Below are 21978 nucleotides of genomic sequence, written 5' to 3'. Positions count from 1 at the left end.
GACAAAACCCTGGGTGATGACTCAGAACATTGTTTTGGATAGCGCTCTCAAATGGAAAATACATTTCACAACATCTTATATATTAAACAGCACACCGTTCCCTCAAATATTCAAATGTAATCTTTCTTTTATTTCTGCAGTGATAATCCAACTGGCCAGGGTCTTTTTCTTTGAAAAGTCTGTTCAATGCCTAACAATTCTAAAACACAGCTCAACCCCTTTTTACACACCCCACCAAAACATGATTACTACTACATAGTTTCTGTTTCCCGTCATTATCTCTGGAACCTGCGTAACCAGTTTTTTTTTTTTTTTATGCATGTCCCTTATCTTCTCTAACCTGCTACACTGGTTCTGAAGGTTTTACATCCACATTTTCTTCCAGTTTCTTATAAACTATTAACATCCCAGAAACATTAATATAAGTATAAATATCCCAGTATTCTTAAATGTCTTTTCCTCATTTGTGAAGGTCAGAAAACGTGTTGAGTGAAAGAAAATGTTTTTGACCATTTATGGAGAGAATCATTCCTTGAAAGAAATGGTCATTTTATAGAAGCTAAACTGACAAGCACTGCAAGATGGAGCAACGTTGGATGCTTTATGTCTTAATAAAGCATTGCAGCTTTGGGTCCTGCAGTAGTGACCACATGGTCCACATCTCTGTAGGATTCAGTTTGTGCACCAACATCATTTCCCTGTAAATGCAGGGGTTGAAGTGTGACACCACCTGTTTGAACCCAAAGGTCTTGAAGCCAGGGTGGTGTGTCAGAGTTATGTTAATATTTAGCAGGCACATGCCCACATAGACGTCGTCAATGGGGAAGAGATCCATGCTGGATGCTGCCACTCCCAGGCTCAGCACAGTCTTTCGTGACATCAGGTAGCCCCCACCTCCAGCGTATGGAGGATATTCCTTGTCAGGGTACATCTCCTTTGGAATGAAGTATTTCAAATGTTTTTGACGGATTGGATAAGCTTTTGGAATTATGTCACCAGCAAACAGATGCTCAGAGGGATTGTGGTCCTTGACATATTCCAGCAGATTGCTGGTGTGAACAAAAACATCGTCATCCCCTTTGAACACATATTGGGCCCACTTGCACTCCAGGCTGAACCAGTCGAGGAAGTGGACCTCCTTCAGAGTCAGGTTGAAAAAAGTGTCTTTAAAATTCCACTGCAGAATGTCACCAAACTGCCTGCTCTCCCACTCCAGTAACTGCTGCAATGAGTATTCCTGAATTCTGTCGGAAGACTTGCCAACTAAGAACAACAGTTTCACCCTTTTTCCCTCAATGTACCCCCTCTTCCCCCAAGTGCTCCGTAGCGCAATCCTGCGATCCACCTGAATGGCTGTGGACTTAATAGCCAGCAAGAGAAAGAGGTCATTCTCACAGGGCGTCGGAGACAGCAGGCGGGGGAATTTCCGGCAGTGTTTGTACATTAGGAAGTTTCGGTGGGGAGCTGGTAAGTGGGATGGAATGTTCTGCATGCCGTTATCCACAGAGCACTCTACAACATGCTTAGTTGGCTGTGGTGGTGTGATGTGAGCAGTGGCTTTCCAGTACCACTCTGACTGATTCACAGGCAACAGTTTGTACACCTTCCTATCTGTTGGTGGGAATTTATGGTCCATCATAATAAAAATAACACTGATCAACATGGCAGTCCCAAAGACAATGGACCATTTACAGCAGCTTTGGTGTTTCAAGAGGATCCTCATGATTCTGAGAAAAAATAAGAATACCAGGTTAGCAACAAGGTGACAAAGTAGGCCTACAAGCAGAGTTTTTGTCTCGCACCAAAGACATGCAGCTCACCCGTAAACTCATGCCTCTCCGTCACAAAATACTGTACATTTTTGGACAGTAGCAAATTGAAAACCTTAACGATAAAATGATGTTGCAATGTGATGCCACATTCTGTTTTCCTTAAATATTGAGATGTTCAGTAAAATAGAGTGGAACAAATAGCCTAACAATAATTAATATAGGTCAGATAAAAGCCCTCACACTCATATAGACACACATGGTCTGTGCACGTGCAGATTCGCTTTACAAACAAAACAGGCATAGTTCTGCTTTTGTGTTTTTGTTTTGTTCATTTACTTTTATCACTCCTACCCGCCACAAGTTTGTGGTATCAATGTGAGTTTAACCCTGCTTAATGGCAGCAGCTCTCAGCAGACTCAGGACAGTCAATGTTGAGATGTTGACAAGTACATCAATCAATCAATCAAATGTATTTATGAACCCCTTTTTACATCAGCAGTTGTTACAAAGTGCTTTTACAAAACACCCAGCCTGAAACCCCAAGGATGTAGGAAGACGAATTCCATTCTATATCCAATGCCGTTCTGGTTTGTGTAACACTACTCACTCAACCAGTAGTTGGAGTACTTGGAGCTGCACCATTTATGGACCCTAGAAATGAACCAGATATGCTATTCACTTTCTTAGTAATACATTTGTAAAATGTTGTTGCTTTTTGTTTACAGTGCATCCTCCCTTTGCAAATATAACACCACAGTCTTTTCCTATAATTTTTTTATTACAGAAAACACTGAAAGCCATATTACACCATTCCTCCACACAGAATCTTTACGGATCCTTATGTATGGGCTTATGGACTACCCTTTTCATGGAATCTGTGGAAGGCCACCATTTCTCATTTTAATGTTTTATTTCACCTTTATTTTACCAGGTAAGTCGATTGACAATTTTAATTTGTAATGACAACTTGGCCAAAGGTGTAACAATGCAAGACAACACAGTTACAAATTGAGTACTAAAAGAAACAATATGCTAGGAGGGAAACAGAGGTCAGACCAATAAATTACACCATGTATGGTGTCATACAGAGAGATAATGGGAGAGGTATAGAATACAGTTTAAGACGATTAAATTATAATGTTGATTTTGTTTGATTTATAATAATCATTCTGGATGCCAATCCTGACACCAATATTTGAGGCAGGAATATATTATACATTTAAAAATAAAGGTGTCCTTCTGAGCAATGTATTCCCCTCTTTTGCAAAAATAACTTAATTGTATACAGTTATTTTGCTAATTTTTTTGCCATATTGGAGGTGACTGAAGCTAAAATCCATTTCCAACATATTTCTGTATGTTATTAGTGTTTGAAATCGGCACTAATCTCAGTGGAGATGGCTCTCGTACCCCACTTGTATATCATTCCAAATTAAAGAAGGCCGTCTAGGGCACATATTTTGTATTCATTACCTCTTCATATCTTATTTCAGTATGGAGTTGTAGACCGTTAAATAGAGAGTGTGCACTTGTGACGTTTTGCCCCATCAGCGGGTAAATTGTCACACTGTGTAGGATAAGTTGTCACATTGGATTATCAACAAATAAGAATACAAATAATTGTTCATATTGATTTCAAATTCAAACCAAATTCAACTTCATTATAGAACTCAAAATGAAAAATATCCTGCCTAGAGTGTCTGACAAATCATGCCTGTCAATCAAGACAATAATGCTGGCATAGCAACTGCAACTTCACCTGCCTCACGGCCTTTAACATTGTCAAGTGGTGTGCTGTCATTATCTGTTTTTCTTTTATAATTTCTAATAATCTTTCTTTCCTTCCCCTCTTTTTTTTCTTCCTTCCTTCCTGTATTCTTTCCTTCCAAAAAATATTTCCTCATTGCAATTGCATATTCATTACAGGCTTATTATGCCCTTATTACGCAATTCATAAAATCACTCTAAATTAATGACACTGTATGAACTAGTGTATGTGTGGATATACTGTCTCATACAGTAGGCAAATGTGTCTGTAGACATACACAAACACACTGACACTACAGAGCCTGTAAATCTCAAGTTTAGCTCAACATAGGACTGCAGATAAAGTATCAAAAGATGTGTTATAGTCTCCTCTACTCAGTGCAAAAAATAATTTTCATACCTAGGGGCGCTGTAAAGTGGGGAAAAGTTTGGACAATTCCAAGGGCCCATGACTGACAGGGGCCCCAAAAAAAAGGTAACAGCTGCACAGAGGGGGCCCAATTAGATTTTTGGTCATGGGGCCCAAAATTCCCCTGTTCATACCTGACAATTTTCTTGCATAAAATGTAAAGTGTCAAATTTTGAAAAATAAGAAACTTGTGATCACCTCGGATTAGAGTGATCTTGATCACTTGTGAACAGGAAGTTGACCATAGAACTTGTAGTCACGCAAAGTAGCTATTAGAATTTTGAGAAAGCACCTTTAGTGTTGGAGGTATGAGCAGTGTGACAACTTACCCTGCTCTCTCCTGCTATGTACCTAATGAAAAGTTAGAGCAAGTGTAGGTACATCTTTAGTCTTCAGCGCCACATTGGTATTTTAAAATTAAGTGGTGGGCCGCAATTTACTTTGTACTCTACAATTTTTTCAAAAAATGATTTGCGGTTATTAAAACATAAATAGGTCAATAATAATTTATACAATTCGAATATCAAACCAACTTTACCTGAACTGAATGACTTACAATCCTCAAGGACACCCACATGTAATTTATTGACGGTCCCTAACCATAAGCAGACCGATTTGTTCGTGGTTTTATACACCGGGTTATAGTGTGGCTTAGTCTGGGAAAACAAGACCTGATATCGGGTTTCAAATATCCGTTGAATAACGAATATCCAACCAACTTTCCCTCGGTGAAAATAAATGCGATACATGTACTTATAGAACACTATGACTATATGCATGAAAATGTTGGACACAAAATTTGACCAAATTCAACGTGAAACAAGTACAACGCAGAAAATTAGACGGGTGGCAAATCATTTTTCACCGGTCTGTATATTAAGCAGACAGAATTTTGTCTACTTGTAGAACTAAAACTATTCACTTCTAAACCTGAAAATATATTAATGTTGTGGAGCAAAAACTATAGTATTCATAAATCCGCCTCGGACATTGATAACCGTGTTGTGTATTTGTGGTAACTCATCTATTTCACAAGTATGGGGAAAAAAGCGCTTATCTCTATCGGTGCTCTACTAAATCTTTAGGAACGTGAACACGCGAACATCTTTGAAGTACCACCTAGAAAACAAGGAAAGTAATGTACCGGTGATATTAAAGACATGCCAAATTTCCAAAACGTACGGCAAGTGACAAGTGTTAACCTCCAGACGAAGCGTTGGAGCTCCTGGCATGGCTTCATCCTCCGATGAAAGCAAGCGCGTCAATGAATAGACTTAACTTAATAGACCCAACTCAGATTTCTTAGCCTACACCAAACGGTTTAGAATCATAATTCAGTTTGCTTTGGAAAAAGAAAAGCTATAGGGCACAATACAAGATTGGATAATGATCAATTATTTCGACCCCCAAATAACAAAATATATATTTTTAAACAACATGGTTATTGACTTACTTACATCTGGACTGTCAAAATAGTTGTAGCCTTGGACAAATGCGTCAGACATTTGCCGTTGCCCAGTGATCAGTGCGCAATAAAACAAAAGTGGTTGATGAACCACTTCCCGATCCCTTAAATTAGTTTTCTTACGTCTAAGACGTTCCTGTGACTTTGCCTTACATTTATATACTCTAGGACACACGGTCGTCAATGCCTGAATCATTCAAAGAATGCGAAAGAAACCAGAAAAACATGAAGAGCGCGCAGGCAGAACATTTTCAAGACTGTCCCTTCCCTCTGTGATTTAAATATTCCTCAGTAATTACTTTTGACACTCGAGGTCGTATACTGGGAAAACGGGATTTATTATATGGCAGTCAATGTTGACTTCGTTATTATAGGCTAAATCTTTAATTTGAATCCCACATTTTAACATGGCAGCTTTTTTCTTCATGCAAATACATTGTTCAAAAAATTAAGGGAACTCTTGAATCACACCCCGGGTCTCGAGAAATAAATTAAAGATCAAAATCTTTGCTGTACATTGTGTAACTCATTGAGAACAAAATTACGTAACAACGGTCAATGGAACCCAAAATCACCAACAGATTGAGTGCCAGATTCAAACTCTAAGTAAACTATTGAAATCACAGGCTGTTTGTTCCAACTGAATTTCATCACATCAACAGTGTCTGGGCATGCTCCTGATGAGACAGGGATGGTGTCCTGGGGATCTCCTCCCAGACCTGGATCAGGGCATCAGTGAGCTCCAGGACAGTCTGTGGCGTTACTTGGTGGTGTCGGATGCATCGATACATAACGTTCCAGAGGTTCTCAGTTGGATTCAGGTCTGGGGAACAGGAGGCCAAGTCAATAGTATCAATGCCTTCGTCATTCAGGAACTGCCTACACACTATGGCCACATGAGGCCGGGCATGGTCCTGCCAATTCTGGTGTTCTCTGGCGAATGCCAATCGAGCTGCATGGTCCTGGGTTGTGAGCTAGAGGATGTCGGGCCCTCATGTCACCCTCATGGAGTCTGTTTCTGACAATTTGTTCAGAAACATACACATCAGTAGCCTGCTGGAGGTCATTTTGTAGGGTTCTGGCAGTGCTCCTTCTGTTCCTCCTTGCACAAGGGAGCAGATACCGGTCCTGCTATTGGGTTGATGCCCTTCTACGGCCCTGTCCAGCTCTCCTCATGTAAAAGCCCATCTCCTCCATGCTCTTGAGTCTTTACTGGGAGACACAGAAAACCTTATTGCGAAGGCATGTATGGATGTGCCATCCTGGAGGAGCTGGACTACCTGTTCAACCTAAATGGGCTGCAGTTACCACCAGATACTAGAGAGGAATCAATCAGGAAGGGTAAGGAAAGCGCAATTGTCTATGGCCACCACCTGCGAAACATTCCCTTTTTGGTAATGGGTGAAACGATATATGTATTCGTATTAAACCATTGGTACAGGGTCCATGGTGCACAGTTTGGTACGCACTGCGTATACATGAATACCTACATTAATCATGTATTACAGCCAGGAAATAAATATACATTTCATTGTAAAAAACAAATATTGCATTCACCAATGGTGTATGAATTAACCTAGGAAAAATATCCACATAGTAATATTGTCTTTGAAAAAAAAGAATGTTTTTTTGTCTCGTAGCTGTCTACAACAGAGCTAAGAGACTGTTATTGTAGCAATTACCTTCTGAAGGAATTAGCAGGTATAGCTAAATGCAAAAGAGCAACATGGCAAGCATTGGCGTGCCAGAACCAGATGACACTCCCATATCATTCAGGTCTGTCATCTGAGAACATTTCGGTTTCTCTGGAAACTATAATGTGGATTGCCAATTTGGGTGGCAATATGAGTAACACGACTACATGGAGAACAGAAAATGCATTTTCACACGTACAAATTATATATTTTTTCTTTGGAAGTAACGTGTTTCAAGTGGTCATATTTTTTTTAAGGCACTGCTATGTGACTATATATTGATATATGCTGCTGGGTTATGCACTCTTGTGTAAGTTCTGTTTTAAATGGCTATTTTATTTCATTTTATTAAGGCAGACACTGCTGTTTTCTGTCCCTTTGTTTCCATAGACTCCTGGGTATTCAAACTACCCATGTCAAGTTAGCTGATATGTAACCATATTCATATTCAGCCCGGGCTATAGGACATGGCACTTCAATAGAACAATACCTGGGTTTTCAATAGTTTGATTCTCCCAGGTGGAATAAATATAATATTTACATTAACACAGATCATGGCAAAATATGTAAATTGTATTAAAAAGAGTCTTAAGTGGCTGTAATTTTATGGAATGTGTTATAGAATTGCTGCATGTTCTCTAGCCGCATTGTCAAAGCAGCCTTTTGTGTTATATTAAGTGCCTTCAGAAATGGGTCCAACAGACATTGTGCTGGTGTACTAAACACTGTAAATAGGCAGAGGAAAAATATATTTGATGACAATTTTTTTTCAGTGTGGTTACATGTCAAACTGGCTGTGATCTCTTCCTGGTTCATGGTTATATTCAGATTTTTTTTAAGCATCTGTTTTTGTTGTGACTGATTGTTTAAACATTGCAAAAATGTAGTCCAAATCAACATATTTGGGTGTCAGGGATGTAGAAATATATGTGCTTTTGTATTAATTAACTATAAAATGCATGAAAAAAGGCACTTTCTGCCACATACATTCTATCAGGATTTATATAAAGAGTCTGCTAACCAACCAGTTATGGCACAGTTTTTTCAGCTTTTTAAGAAGAAAAACAGTACCTTGATCATCATCCAAAAACTCAATGCTCTTACGTGATCCCACCTAGTCTTTCAGGGACTACAACAAGTTATCTCAGACGTGTGACCACATATCCCAATTCAATATGAGGTTCAGGTGAGTGAAGCAGGTAATTTGGGAAGGAACATGAACTGCTTGGTCTGCTTCAATAGACTAGAATCAGTTGTCACATTTGTTGGTTCTTCTAAACCAATAATTTCTTTGCATTGTTATACATTATTTTAATTACCAGAATTGAGGTGTTTTAAATGTATGTTATGTCTTGAATAGTGTAACTGTAGTGTAATGAAAGTTTGTTTTGGAAGGTTTGTGAAGGTGCTGTGTTGCCTGGTGTCTCAACTCAGTGGGTCATGCTAATTACACACCAACGGGCCTATTTGCTTCCTGATAAGGAATGGACATACTCGGTGGGGGCCAAGGTAGCCCCATCCGCTCAGACGAACCAGGTGTGAGGATGGACAATTCAACAAAGTAGAAATATGACTTTTGTTAGGATTAACCTCACTGATGTTTGGTCTTTTAATGTGTGTCTCATAAATCAATGCTGTACATATTATATAGTTTGTTACAGTTAAATGTTTACTGGATGAAGAATCCTGCAAGACCAAGGGTGTGTAATGTGTGAATGCCGGTTTCTTTGTTTTCATTGTTTTAGCCAAGGTGAGGTGATCCTATTATAAATGCAATGGGGGAGTTTGGAATCGGTCTGTCTGGGTGGGATAAATAGGGATGCCTGACTTGGTTCTTGGCATCTTTCTTTAACAGCTCCTAGCTCACCTTCATGCTATAGTGTCTTAGATACTTATATACATATACATAGTAGACTGTTAGGCTAGTTGGGAGGACGTTGAATCGTGTTGGCATGTAATTACGTTTTGTATTGTTATTTAATTATCGTAGGGCTAATGGTAATTACACACCCAGTATGGTTAGACGTGGGAACATATGACATTGACTAGTCATCCCTGAATCGTGGGTTTCGTAACATTCTGTGTAGCTCCAGGAACACATATATACTATACATATACTATATGGTTCGTATTAAACAACCTACACCTTATGGGCGCTTATGATAACTGATATAGACACGTAAATCGAAGAGACTAGATTGGTCATCCCTGAGTTCCGGGTTGCTACATGGTTCCTTGTTTTCTGTACTTGACTGATGAGGAACATTGAGGGTAACGAAGGCTGTGAAACATTATATTTTAAATGTTTGGCTTGTGATGAAAGATTAGCTACCTTTTCTAAGAACTTTCAGCATATCATGGTCATTTATGATTGCGTATGTTTACAAACAATATGGAGTCAGATTATTAGATATTAAATTATGACGTAGGTCATAGATTCTCATTTTGCACTAATTTTCCTGTCCACTCGGTACCTTTATTCCCCCATACTACATAACCTACCTTACCCCCCCCCCCCCCCCCCCTGTCACGTCCTGGCTATGCCCCTAGCCATCTGCACTGGGCTGGGGTCATAGTCAGGACAGGACGGAAGGTGTGCCTCTAGCCACCTCTGTTCCTTTTGGTCTCCCCAATTGGAGGCAGGTGTAGATCGTTGCTTCCAATTGGGGACCCTGCATTATGGTTTACTCTCGCTGGGGTTCAGATGTTGCAGCACTTTCAACACATCAGCTAACTGTAAAAAACAGCCGATTTCTTAAGATATATTACGTTGGGTAAAGTAATGTATATAGTACAGATAGTGCATCTGTAGAAGATCCTGGAATAGTATCCTGGAATAGTATCTCCTTAATCGGCAATACGTTGAAAATATCAGTAAAGACATCAGCCAGTTGTTCTGTACAGACCAAAGAGAACACGGCCTGAGATGTTGTCTGGTCCAGGAGCCTTGCGGGTGTTAATCCTTTTTTTGGGCTTTGGAAACGTCTGCCCTGGTCATTTGTAAAGGGCAGCCATCCTGGTCCATTTGAGTGTCCATGCCAGGGATGATGTTCTCAAAGCGAGCATAGAAAGAGTTCAGTTCCTTTGGGAGAGAAGCCGGCACTTCCCCCATCCTGTGGCTGAAGGGCACCAAGTAGCTTTACATGAAATTTCTCCTCCAAATTAAAGGTTTCAAACTGGTGCTCGAGTATGAAATCCACTTTATTAATATTCTCAAGTTATCTGGCGTTTGTGAAGCTAACAAGCTAGCTAAGACAATCTACCCTCCTCGCTCTTCTTGTCCACTAATGTTGGTGCCAGACTGCTAGACAGCCAATCAAGTCTGAAATACTGTCACGTCCTGGCTGTGCCCCTAGCCATCTCTGCGCTGGGCTTGGGGCATAGCCAGGACAGGACAGGAGGTGGCCTTTAGCCACCTCTACTCCTTTTTTTGGTTTCCCCAATTGGAGGCAGGTGTTAGTTATTGCCTCCAATTGGGGACCCTATTTAAGTTTAGTTTGTAGGCCCCAAGGCGTGGTTCATTTTGGTTTTGTTTATCCTGTGTAAGGAATACCCACGTCACTGGTTGCGGCCTTTTGTTTTGTTGGAGTCTTTCTTTATTTTACATTAAACATGGATTATCTTCACCAACTCTACTCTGCGCCTGTGTCCTTCTCACCCCACGACCGTGACAGAATGAACCACCACAAAGGGACACGGTGCCAGCTCCTAGGCGTCGGGCAACAACGCCGGTGGGGCCTATGAGGGCTTTCCCTGATGTAGGGAGATGCGAGGACTGGTGGGGCTATCGGGACCCGCCGTACCGGTTCTCGCAGCCAGAGCCCCCCGCTGCCCGGGAGCCGCAGCCAGCGCCGCCAGCGCCCCACGCTGCCCGGGAGCCGCAGCCAGCGCCCCCCGCTGCCCGGAAGCCGCAGCCTGCTCCCCCCGCTGCCCGGAAGCCGCAGCCTGCGCCCCCCGCTGCCCGGGAGCCGCAGCCAGCTCTCCCCGCTGCCTGGGAGCCGCAGCCAGCGCCGCCAGCACCCCCTGCTGCCCGGGAGCCGCAGCCAGCGCTCCCCGCTGCCTGGGAGCCGCAGCCAGCGCCGCCAGCGCCCCCCGCTGCCTGGGAGCCGCAGCCAGCGCAGCCAGCTCCTCCCGCTGCCCAGTGGCCGCAGCCGCCAGCTCCTCCCGCTGCCCAGTGGCCGCAGCCGCCAGCTCCTCCCGCTGCCCAGTGGCCGCAGCCGCCAGCTCCTCCCGCTGCCCAGTGGCCTCAGCCGCCAGCTCCTCCCGCTGCCCAGTGGCCTCAGCCGCCAGCTCCACCCGCTGCCCAGTGGCCTCAGCCGCCAGCTCCACCCGCTGCCCAGTGGCCTCAGCCGCCAGATCCTCCCACTGCACAGTGGCCTCAGCCGCCAGCTCCACCCGCTGCCCAGTGGCCTCAGCCGCCAGCTCCTCCCGCTGCCCTGTTTTCGCCACCGCCAGGACCCGCCGTGGACTGGCCGCCGCCCGGGCCCGCGGATGACTGGCCGCCGCCGCCCGGGTCCGTGGATGACTGGCCGCCGCCGCCCGAGCCAGCGGATGACTGGCCGCCGCCGCCCAGGGCCGTGGATGACTGGCCGCCGCCGCCCGAGCCAGCGGTTGACTGGCCGCCCGAGGCCGCGGATGACTGGCCGCCGCCGCCCGGGTCCGCGGATGACTGGCCGCCGCCGCCCGAGCCAGCGGTTGACTGGCCGCCCGAGGCCGCGGATGACTGGCCGCCGCCGCCCGAGGCCGCGGATGACTGGCCGCCACCGCCCGAGCCAGCGGTTGACTGGCCGCCCGAGGCCGCGGATGACTGGCCGCCGCCGCCCGAGGCCGCGGATGACTGGCCGCCGCCGCCCGAGCCCGCGGTTGACCTTGTCCCGCAGCGCCTTCACCTGCCCAGGAGCCCCCGCATCGTCCCACGGCGCCCTCGCCTGTCCCGGCCTCAGCGGCGCCCTCGCCTGTCCCGGCCTCAGCGGCACCCTCGCCTGTCCCGGCTCTCCCTGACCCTCCGCCGGCTCTCCCTGACCCTCCGCCGGCTTCCCCGTCTCCGGCTCCTTCGCCGGCTCTCCCACAGGGTTCTGACCCTCCGCTGGCTCCCCCGGCTCCTGCTCCTCCACCGGCTCCTATTCCCCCGCCGGCTCCCCCGTCTCCTGCTCCTCCGCCGGCTCTTCCGCCGGCTCCTGACCCTCCGCCGGTTTCCCCGTCTCCTACTCCTCCACCGGCTCCCCCGGCTCCTGCTCCTCCGCCGGCTGTCGACCCTCCGCCGGCTCCCCCGGCTCCTGCTCCTCCGCCGGCTGTCGACCCGCCGCCGGCTCTCCTGCCGGCTCCTGTCCCTCCGCCGGCTCTCCCGTCTCCTGACCCTCTGCCTCCCCGGCCTGTCCCTGCGGCTCCGCCTCCCCGGCCTGTGCCGGCGGCTCCGGGCGCTGAGCCTCCGCCGGTCCGGGTGTGGTCGTCCCGGTCTTGCGGTCGGGAGCCCGCGCCTTTGGGGGGGGGTACTGACTTTGGGAGAGCCGGCGAAGGAGCCAAATACGAAATTATGTTGTAGTGGGGCTACCGGTTGTCAGCCCCATTTGGCATCAAATTTGTGTGATCTACATTGATCACACTAACATTCTGAGAATGCGTATTAATATGTTCACACGTACAATGTACATTGCATTGTGAGAGAGGGGCTAGCCCCACATTCACGGTTAGCCTATGGCCTACTACAGCGAACTAGAATCGGCAAAACGCAGTCTGAAGCAACAAGGCAGCAACATTAAATAAAATCCTAACACAAATGATATGCAATTTATGTAGATGCTATATTCATAGATAATAAATGATAGGAAGTAATCTTCGAGAAAAATAAAAACAGTTATTTCTGTTGACAACACACCTGCCCCTAATGACAAGTCACCCCTGAACCTAACGTAACGTAACATTTCCATAAAATAGTCTACGTAGTCCCCTGTTGACTATTATCACAGCAGTCTACATACCCCCGCAGGAGGATGAAACGCAAGTGCTGGAGGACTTACACGGAGTAATAAATGGACCAGAGGATGCTCACCCAGAGGCAGCTTTCACTGTTGATGGTGACTTCAATAGGGCAAATATGAGGAAGGATTTTGCCAAAATACCACCAGCACATTAACTTTCCCACCCGTGGTGATCAGACTCCTGACCATTGTTATACACATACAAAATAGTTACAAACCTCTCCCCAGCCTGGCTTTTGTTAAGGTGGATCATACATCGATTCTGCCCCTCCCATCCTATAGACAACGCCTAAAACAGAATATTGCGCTACTTTGCGCAACGTTGTCTGTTAAGACATGAGCCGGCCACTTCCTCAGACGTTTGTGTAGGTGCTTGCCAACATACTAACAAGAGGACAGTGTGGTATTGATACAGAAGAAGCAAAACAAAGAAGACACAGAAACAGCAAAAAGTTGTTAATAATAAGAAGCACTGTTCTGTATTGTTATGTGCAGAAAATGGATAGGAAAAAGAAGTTAGATCTACATGCTTTGGTTCTACCAGTTTAATGAAGGATAGTTTTTTGCGGTTTGTTATCATGCAGTGTAGGCTACTGCTGGATGTGAACTGCTCGTCCAATCAGGGTTTGTTGGACACCCCTCATCTTAGGATACGTGATACGTGCATGGTGAAGAATATGGAGGTGTGCACGAAAACCCCTCTGAGAGCCTTTGCGGGGTTCGGTTTCCCTAAATTAAATCAGGATGAAAATTAGCAGTGGTGCATTATAGTGTGAAAAATGTCTTGTCCCCTTAGTGATATTCAAATTTCTGTCACAGATTTAAGATCTTCCACCCAAAACGTAATATTACGTCAACAGTAGCTACATGTAGATGTCAACCATTTATTCTACCACTGCAATTATAGGAATGTTATTGTTTTTAGTGATGGTTTGGTGCCTTATGGGATTCCACTTTGCTAGCGGCGGCAGCATTATTTCACACTTACTTGAAGGGGTCATCGGTGGGTCTAATTCGCACTTGAAAATGTACGCTCCCTCAGCAAAGGGCAGAGGTGTGTGTGAAGGCACAAATGCATGGCCTAGGGTGGAGTGGAGAACGGAGGTGTTCATTTGAGATGTACCACTAGATCAGTCTCTCACATAGTGGTGGCAGACATTTGTCCTACTCTTTCATGTAAAACTACATAACTAAGTTCCAGGGCAATAAACAGGCCTTTGGTTCCATACATTTTTATGAGAGCTAACAAACTCATTGATTTATATGCAGACACTAATTGCAATTTAAAAAGCCACAGGTTTGGGAAATTCACCTTTAATTGACATTTTCACCTATGTGTGTCTGTACCAAGGCCAAACATTCAAGTGTATGTAAACTTTTGATCAGGGTCATTTGGGTGATTTCTGTTATCATTATGATTTAAAAAGGAGCCATTCAACTATGTGCTAATAAATCACTTCATATGATCACAATCCTTAAATAAAAGATTTTCTTTTGCATGATCAGTCATATTTTCAAAATCAATGCCAAAATGTCACAATTTCTGTGAGGTTATGCAAACTCATGAGCACAGTTGTACTAGTCTTCTGGCCTATTTACTATGGATAGTATGCAATCTGAGATTCAGTCACGATCTTGTCAGTGGCGGCCTGGTAGTGATGGGAAATTGGACTCACTTTACTGCTCCGGATATTTTCGAATTGTTCAGTAAAAATATATTTTGACTCATTCCCCCCTCCTCTCATGCATCACGATTCACCACAAAGATACGTTCAAAAAGAACAAATCGTTCATGAACGACCCTTCACTACAGAACACACGAAGCCACCCTCATCGTTTGCGGGAAACTCTCCACTTCGTCCCTTAAGGTGGCCATCACCGCTCTTTTTGAAGTGGTCAGATAACAAACAGTAAGTGTCGCTGATTGTAACTTAAATGATCGAAAACACTCAGAATTGTCTTATTTGCGAAACCAAATAAAAAAAACTGCCACAAAGGCAAGTGTTGTGGCGCCAGGCAAGTGTACGGGTTGGGAGCGGGTTCCCAAACAGTTTGGGTATTTTGTATGACAGTGCGGGCAAACATAGGCTTGAATCAATTTACAGATAGGGTTGTATAGAAATAATTGAGGTTAGCGCTGTTTTTTCTGGAATCTTATGCAGATTTTTCGGTATACTGTCAACAAAATCTGGCAACCCTGCTCCAGGCGATCAGACGTCTGAGTTTGCCTTAGGTAACCTGTGGAAACCAGGTTCATCACAAACTTGACTGTAAACACACATTACAGGTAAGCAACGTCAATAATGTATACATTGAATTGGATAGAGCTGTGTTGAACTATGGGGGAGGGGCCCACAGCGGCACCCGCTGCTCATTGAGAAGAGTAAGAACAAGTCTCCAATAACACCACAAAAAGTTGCTAGATTTGTCGCTAGTCGCTTTTTTGAAAAAAAGTTGCTAACGGGGTCTGAAAAGTCGCTAAGTTGGCAACACTGCGCGTGTCCCCGTAACGATGGTTACTTTCATAACCCCAGTTCTATGAGTGGAGTGTCGCCCATAGGGGCTTCGCTCCTATTGGTTTACCCCTCTGCCAATAGGCAGGCACTGAAAATGTAAATATGCAAATCGCACCTCTCATGGCCATCTGCCCCCATGGCTATAAAAGAGGTTGTCAAACCCCAATCTGCCTCCCGACATACCTTTCTTCACGAGAAAAGAGGTCAGTGACAGGTCAGGGCCTATGGGCGAAGCGTCCAGTTCAGCTGCACTCACCGCCTTAGCGGCGATGTTGTGCCCGGCGACGTAAACGAGACACCCGGCCTTAAACCCCAAGGAGCAAACAACAGTAGTGTTGAATTTCAGTGGCTAGGAAAAACTCCCTAAGAAGGTCGAATTTTAGGAAGAAACCTAGAGAGGACCCAGGCTCAGAGGGGTGACCAGTCCTCTTCTGGCTGTGCCGGGTGAGATATTAAGAGTCCAATTGGAATAATAAATACATTTCTCTATTTGATTTTAGACTAGGTCAGAAGTATGACCAGGTGGACAAGGACAGGGACAGCAACGGGCCCCCCAAACCAGGTAATCCGCAGGTGTGGACCAGGACCTCATCTCCTCCTAAAATGTAAAACTGGAGGAGACTGAGAAAAGTTAGTAGTACATCCCTCATATCCCCCAGCACAATAATATAGCAGCGTAACACCTTGGAACTGAGACGGGGGGGTCCGGTGACACTGTGGCCCTACCCGGGGGAGGCCCCGGACAGGGCCCAACAGGCAGGAAATCAATCCACCCACATTGCCAGGCATCAACCAAAGGGACACCCACCAACTGCAACCCCCCTGAATGAGGGCCGAGTATTGCCAGCAGCGTACAGCCCAATTGCACAAGTGCGCAACAGAGAGTCAACAACAAGCCAGTGACTCTTCCCCCGAAAGGCATTGGAGGGAGGGCATCCCAGTGGCGACGAGAGCCCACCTGGCAAGACAGCAAGGGTGGACAGTATCAAGCCTACTGGTCACCTTCACGCCCCCGGGCCAGGCTACACCTAATTATAAACCGTGCTGTAGAGATGAGTTTTTAGTAGACACTTGAAAGTTTGCACTTCTAATCTTAATTGGCAGATCATTCCACAGGAGTGGAGCTCTATGAGAAAAGGCCCTGCTGCCAACTGTTTGTTTAGAAATTCTAGGTACAATTAAAAGGCCTGCATCTTGCGATCTAAGGTTACGTGTAGGTATGTATGGCTGGATCATTTCAGCAAGGTAAGTAGGAGCAAGTCCATGTATTGATTTATAGGTTAAGAGTAAAACCTTAAAATCAGCCCTAACCCTAACAGGCAGCCAATGTAAGGACTCCAGGACAGGGGTAAAGTGTTCACATTTTTTTGTTCTAGTTAGGAATCTAGCAGCCGTGTGCAGCACTAATTGAAGTTTATTTATTAGTTTGTCAGGATAACCAGAGAGAAGAGCATTGCAGTAATCTAATCTAGAAGTAACGAAAACATGGATTAATTTTTCTGCATTTTTCTGATAACTCCTGCTGTCACTGCCCACAGCCCACCTGATCGTCACTGATATGATCAGGTTTCTGCAAAGACTGCCAGAAGAGGACTGGCCACCCCTCAGAGCCTGGCTCCTCTCTAGGTTTCTTCCAAGATTAAAAGACTACCAGGGAGTTTTTCCTAGCCACTGTTACTTGCTCTTTGGAGTTTTAGGATGGATATTTGCATAAGCACTTTTGACATATGCTAATGTCTAGGGCTTCATGAAATAAATTTTAGTAAATAAATGTGAACAAATGGCTCCATCCTTGTCCTCTATTCTTTATCTACAATATGACTACATGAATGGGTTTTGTTTCACAATTCTCTCCAGGCCGCGGTTATCCCTATTGCTTGTACACTTTTTTTCTACCACATCTTTTCCTTCCCTTCACCTCGCTATTAATGTGCTTGGACACAGAGTTCTGTGAACAGCCAGCCTCTTTTGCTATGACATTTTGTGTCTTGCCCTCCTTGTGCAAGGTGTCAGTGGTTGTCTTTTGGACAGCTGTCAAGTCAGCAGTCTTCCCCATGATTGTGTAGCCTACAGAACTAGACTGAGAGACCATTTAAAGGCCTTTGCAGATGTTGTGGGTTAATTAGCTGATTAGAGTGTGGCACCAAGTGTCTTCAATATTGAACCTTTTCACAATATTCAAATTTTCTGAGATACTGAATTTGGGGTTTTCATTAGTTGTCAGTTATAAATATCAAAATTAAAAGAAATAAACACTTGAACTATATCAGTCTGTGTGGAATGAATGTATACATTATACAAGTTGCACTTTTTTACTCGAAAAACGGTATTGACGTTGTTATATAAAAATTCAGATATCCGTAGCTTTTCACGCATTAACTAAATCTGCAGTAGTCTGACAATCATCTTTTGGCAGAGGGCTTCCCAACACACATTTTCTCCTCAAATGTCCTGCTAAATTCCATATAATGTTTTATCTTGAAGGCAGCGCCATATTACAGCTATCTAACAAATAGTTGCCTAATCTATTAAACAATTCCTGTACAAGTTATTCTGTGCAACTCGTCCTGGCTGTGTTGTTCGGTGCATTTGACAAATAAACCTTGAAACTTGAAAAAGATATAACACCAGGTAGGCCTATGTCCTATCATTGTTCTGAGAATTATGCATCGAGTAGATAACTAAATAACATTTGATATGACTCGGCTAATATTATCGAAGATATACTCTGTTTTTACCAGCCATCTGACCAACCAATACTGGAGAGATTTTAACTAGCCCATCCTCCATCACTAAACTGGTTATGCGTGTCCATCTCTGCGGGCATGATGATCACACACGCAATTCATAATTCCGTTCAAATAACATGTTTTTATAACATAAAATAATAAACTCAAGCATACCACGGGTCATAATTATTTATGTCACGCACCTATTCTTTTTCAATTGAAGTAATCCAAAAGTAATCATAATTAATTTTTTTAAGCATCTGTAATCCGATTACAATATTTTTGTTGGTAACGTAACGGATTACAGTTACAGATTTTTTGTAATTCGTTATAACTCTGGTCGCCATTATACTATGGCTATGGTCTTGGACACAACCAGTGGCGTTGTTAGGCCTGGGTGTCTGGGGTTATAGCCCCAACTCTTTTATGAATTACCCCGGATCTCAAATGGACCAAAACAATTTTAATAAAAAAATAGCCCCTGGTCTATTCATCTATAATTCCGATTGCACTTTATGACAACGTAGACGCGTAGGCCACTAGTGTACATCGAAATCTTCCGCATGTACATTCAGAACCCTGTACTTTCTGTCCTGGACGGGGCTGGAGGGTGGACTAAGCCCCGAATGTAATGTGATCCTAGCAACGCCTCTGGACACAAAGCATCACAAAGTGCCTTGACACAGGACTTAGCTGTAGTATATTGCCAATATACAACCCATCCATCCATCTTCTTCCGCTTATCCGGGGCCGGGTCGCGGGGGCAGCAGTCTAAGCAGGGATGCCCAGACTTCCCTCTCCCCAGACACTTCCTCTAGCTCTTCCGGGGGGACACCGAGGCGTTCCCAGGCCAGCCGGGAGACATAGTCCCTCCAGCGTGTCCTAGGTCTTCCCCAGGGTCTCCTCCCGGTGGGACGGGACCGGAACACCTTCCCAGGAAGGCGTTCCGGAGGCATCCGAAAAAGATGCCCAAGCCACCTCAGCTGACCCCTCTCGATGTGGAGGAGCAGCGGCTCTACTCTGAGCTCCTCCCGGGTGACCGAGCTTCTCACCCTATCTCTTAGGGATCACCCAGCCACCCTGCAGAGAAAGCTCATTTCGGCCGCCTGTATCCGGGATCTTGTCCTTTCGGTCATGACCCAAAGCTCATGACCATAGGTGAGAGTATGAACGTAGATTGACTGGTAAATCGAGAGCTTCGCCTTGCGGCTCAGCTCTTTCTTCACCACGACAGACATTACTGCAGCAGCTGCACCGATCCGTCTGTCAATCTCCCGTTCCATCCTTCCCTCACTCGTGAACAAGACCCCCAGATACTTAAACTCCTCCACTTGAGGCAGGCACTCTCCACCAACCTGAAGTGGGCAAGCCACCCTTTTCCGACTGAGGACCATGGCCTCGGATTTGGAGGTGCTGATTTTCATCCCCACCGCTTCACACTCGGCTGCAAACCGTCCCAGTGCATGCTGAAGGTCCTGGTTAGAAGGGGCCAACACAACAACATCATCTGCAAAGAGCAGAGATGAAATTGTGTGGTCCCCATACCTGACACCCTCCGGCCCCTGGCTGCGCCTAGAAATTCTGTCCATAAAAATTACGAACAGAACCAGCGAGTGAATATACAACCCAAGTGCCTTATTGCTTAAAACCCAATAGTTTACCTAGATTTCAGCAGCAGCCCTAACTGATTATACTTGATCTTATTCTGTTATTTGGAAGTCTATAATGCATAAACCAATCACAGACTGTGATAAAACAACCAATGGGAAGTATATCTATGTCAACCCCTTTCCCCAAAAGAGAGCGAGAAAGAGAGGGAGGGGGAGAGAGAGAGAGGTGAGCGCTTACCATGATCCCAAGAAAATATTTTTTCACTGGGATTTAATTGAAGACGCATTCATAAATCACAGACTTCAGTTAAACAACCAAAGTGAAGTGATTCGATCCATGTCAGCCCCCTCCCCAAAAGCGAGGGAGAGAGACAGAGCGAGCGCGCCAGGGGGAGATGGCAATTACCATGATCCAAAGAAAATCTTTTTGCACTCGGATTGCATTGAAGACGCATTCATAAACCACGGACTGCGGTAAAGCAACCCAATTGAAGTCGATCCATGTCACCCCCCTCCCACAAAGACAGCCAGCGAGCGCACCAGGGCGAGTGTCGCACTTACCATGATCCCAAGAAAAACATTTTGCTCTCGGGTTGCTTAGAAGACGCATTCGGTAGCTAAAAGCAAATGTTTTCAGAAAAAAAGAAATGACCAAATGGATATTAACGGCAAAAGAAGTGCATAAATGATTATGGAGAGAGAGGATAGGAAAATGGGTCTGAACTTTCAGACGATGAAAAGTATCAGAACGGAATCGAACTGTTTGAATAGTTGGGTAAGGGTAGCCTAAATGGAACTATGATAGTGTTTATTATTATTTTGCATTATTTTAGTGCAATTACTAGGCCTATATGATAACTTGTTATAACGGTACGGTAGCCATGGTCAAATGTGCGCATATGTTTGTTGAGATACATTTTTATAAGTTTATGAAGTGTAATGGTGAACATTACTCGACAGAAAACGCATTGTCCTTTAATGGGCAGTCGGTTTCCTATCACTCTTTCAATCAGCAAATAAGAATGGTACATTGGATTTTTTTAATAGTAATTTGCTTTGCAATGTTTATAAAAACTGCAGCAATCTATGTGGTGTTTACAGTTTTTTCCTCTAAATTATTTAGATTGAATTCAATAGTGGAAGCTTACTGTAGCGTACTGTTATTGCACTTCCGGCTCCCCATGGTCGTCTTTGAGTGCGCAGATACCGTGATGCTATTTTGTTGACGTTGCTATTTGTTGTTAATTCCCTTTATGATGCAAAAATCAAATGAAAGCGTTCACAGACATGGATTGTTTGTTGCTACGATTTGGGCATTGATGAATACAACAAATATATGGGGGTGTGAACCTATGGGACCCAATGATATGTACACAGGACCCGTTTTTTTTATTTTACAGACATTGCCATGACAAATGTGTACATAATATACAAGGACCTCCAGAAGAATCAAAACATGCCAACAACAAGAAAACAGTAGGAAAAACAGGCATGCAGGCAAAAACACGGGCTGAACCATGCATAAAACACAATGACTGAAAAAGAGATGACCGAAAAGGGCTAACTAGGGAGCTAACGAGGAAAAACAAGACATAGGTACAAACAACAAGGACAGGCACAGGTTGCGGGTTAGGACACAAACAAAAACTAAAAATGACAGCGTTACATTCAAAACCAAAGCCAAACCAAAACACAAGGTCTTTGTGGAGCAGCTGTGGCAGAGTTGTGTGAGGTGTCTCCTGAGAATGTAACCATTCAGAGGAAGCCTGGATACATCCTTGTTCCAATCTCCACTGCTTCCAGATAGGGCACCTGTAGGGAATTCCAAAGGAAATATAAGCACCCCCTATTCAATACACCCCATAAAAAATATCCTCAGTTCAAAAAATAAGGGACGACTGCCATCTAGTGGTGGCATTTTTAAGTACAATATAATAGATTTGATTCAGGGACCACATGGGCTTTTTGAGTGATTTTCAGAGTTTTAGAGAAAGAAAATGGATGTTGACGAAATTTAAAAAAAGAAAAAGCAATGTTC

General features: G+C 44.5%; 1 protein-coding gene across 5 annotated transcripts; it reads right to left on the bottom strand.

The window, feature by feature from the left end:
* Window positions 1-107: 107 nt before the first annotated feature.
* LOC105026101 (N-acetyllactosaminide beta-1,3-N-acetylglucosaminyltransferase 4) lies at window positions 108-21250 on the bottom strand. Of its 5 annotated transcripts, none has more exons than XM_010897332.5 (2): window positions 21089-21250; window positions 108-1727 (listed from the first exon to the last, which is right to left on the bottom strand). In XM_010897332.5, the coding sequence occupies exons 1-2, from the start codon at window positions 21121-21123 to the stop codon at window positions 602-604; spliced, it is 1161 nt and encodes a 386-aa protein (XP_010895634.4). In that variant the 5' UTR covers window positions 21124-21250; the 3' UTR covers window positions 108-601. The 5 variants fall into 5 exon arrangements, 4 of the variants coding, with proteins under 4 accessions (XP_010895634.4, XP_010895638.4, XP_010895637.4 ...); XM_010897336.5 differs by lacking the exon at window positions 21089-21250 and adding an exon at window positions 13157-13289; XM_010897335.5 differs by lacking the exon at window positions 21089-21250 and adding an exon at window positions 5402-5599.
* Between the last annotated feature and the right edge of the window lie 728 nt (window positions 21251-21978).

Source organism: Esox lucius, chromosome 13 (genome assembly GCF_011004845.1).
Source record: "Esox lucius isolate fEsoLuc1 chromosome 13, fEsoLuc1.pri, whole genome shotgun sequence".
Classification (NCBI taxonomy): domain Eukaryota; kingdom Metazoa; phylum Chordata; class Actinopteri; order Esociformes; family Esocidae; genus Esox; species Esox lucius.
This window is presented reverse-complemented; position numbering and strand designations above follow the sequence as displayed.

Bases quoted from the DNA above. Each gene is read 5' to 3' on its own strand.
- LOC105026101 (XM_010897332.5), bottom strand. From the start codon at position 21,123: ATGGGGAGCCGGAAGTGCAATAACAGTACGCTACA. The intron at 1,728-21,088 runs GTAAGCTTCCAC...ATTTTTTCTCAG, and splicing joins TGCAATAACAGTACGCTACA to AATCATGAGGATCCTCTTGA.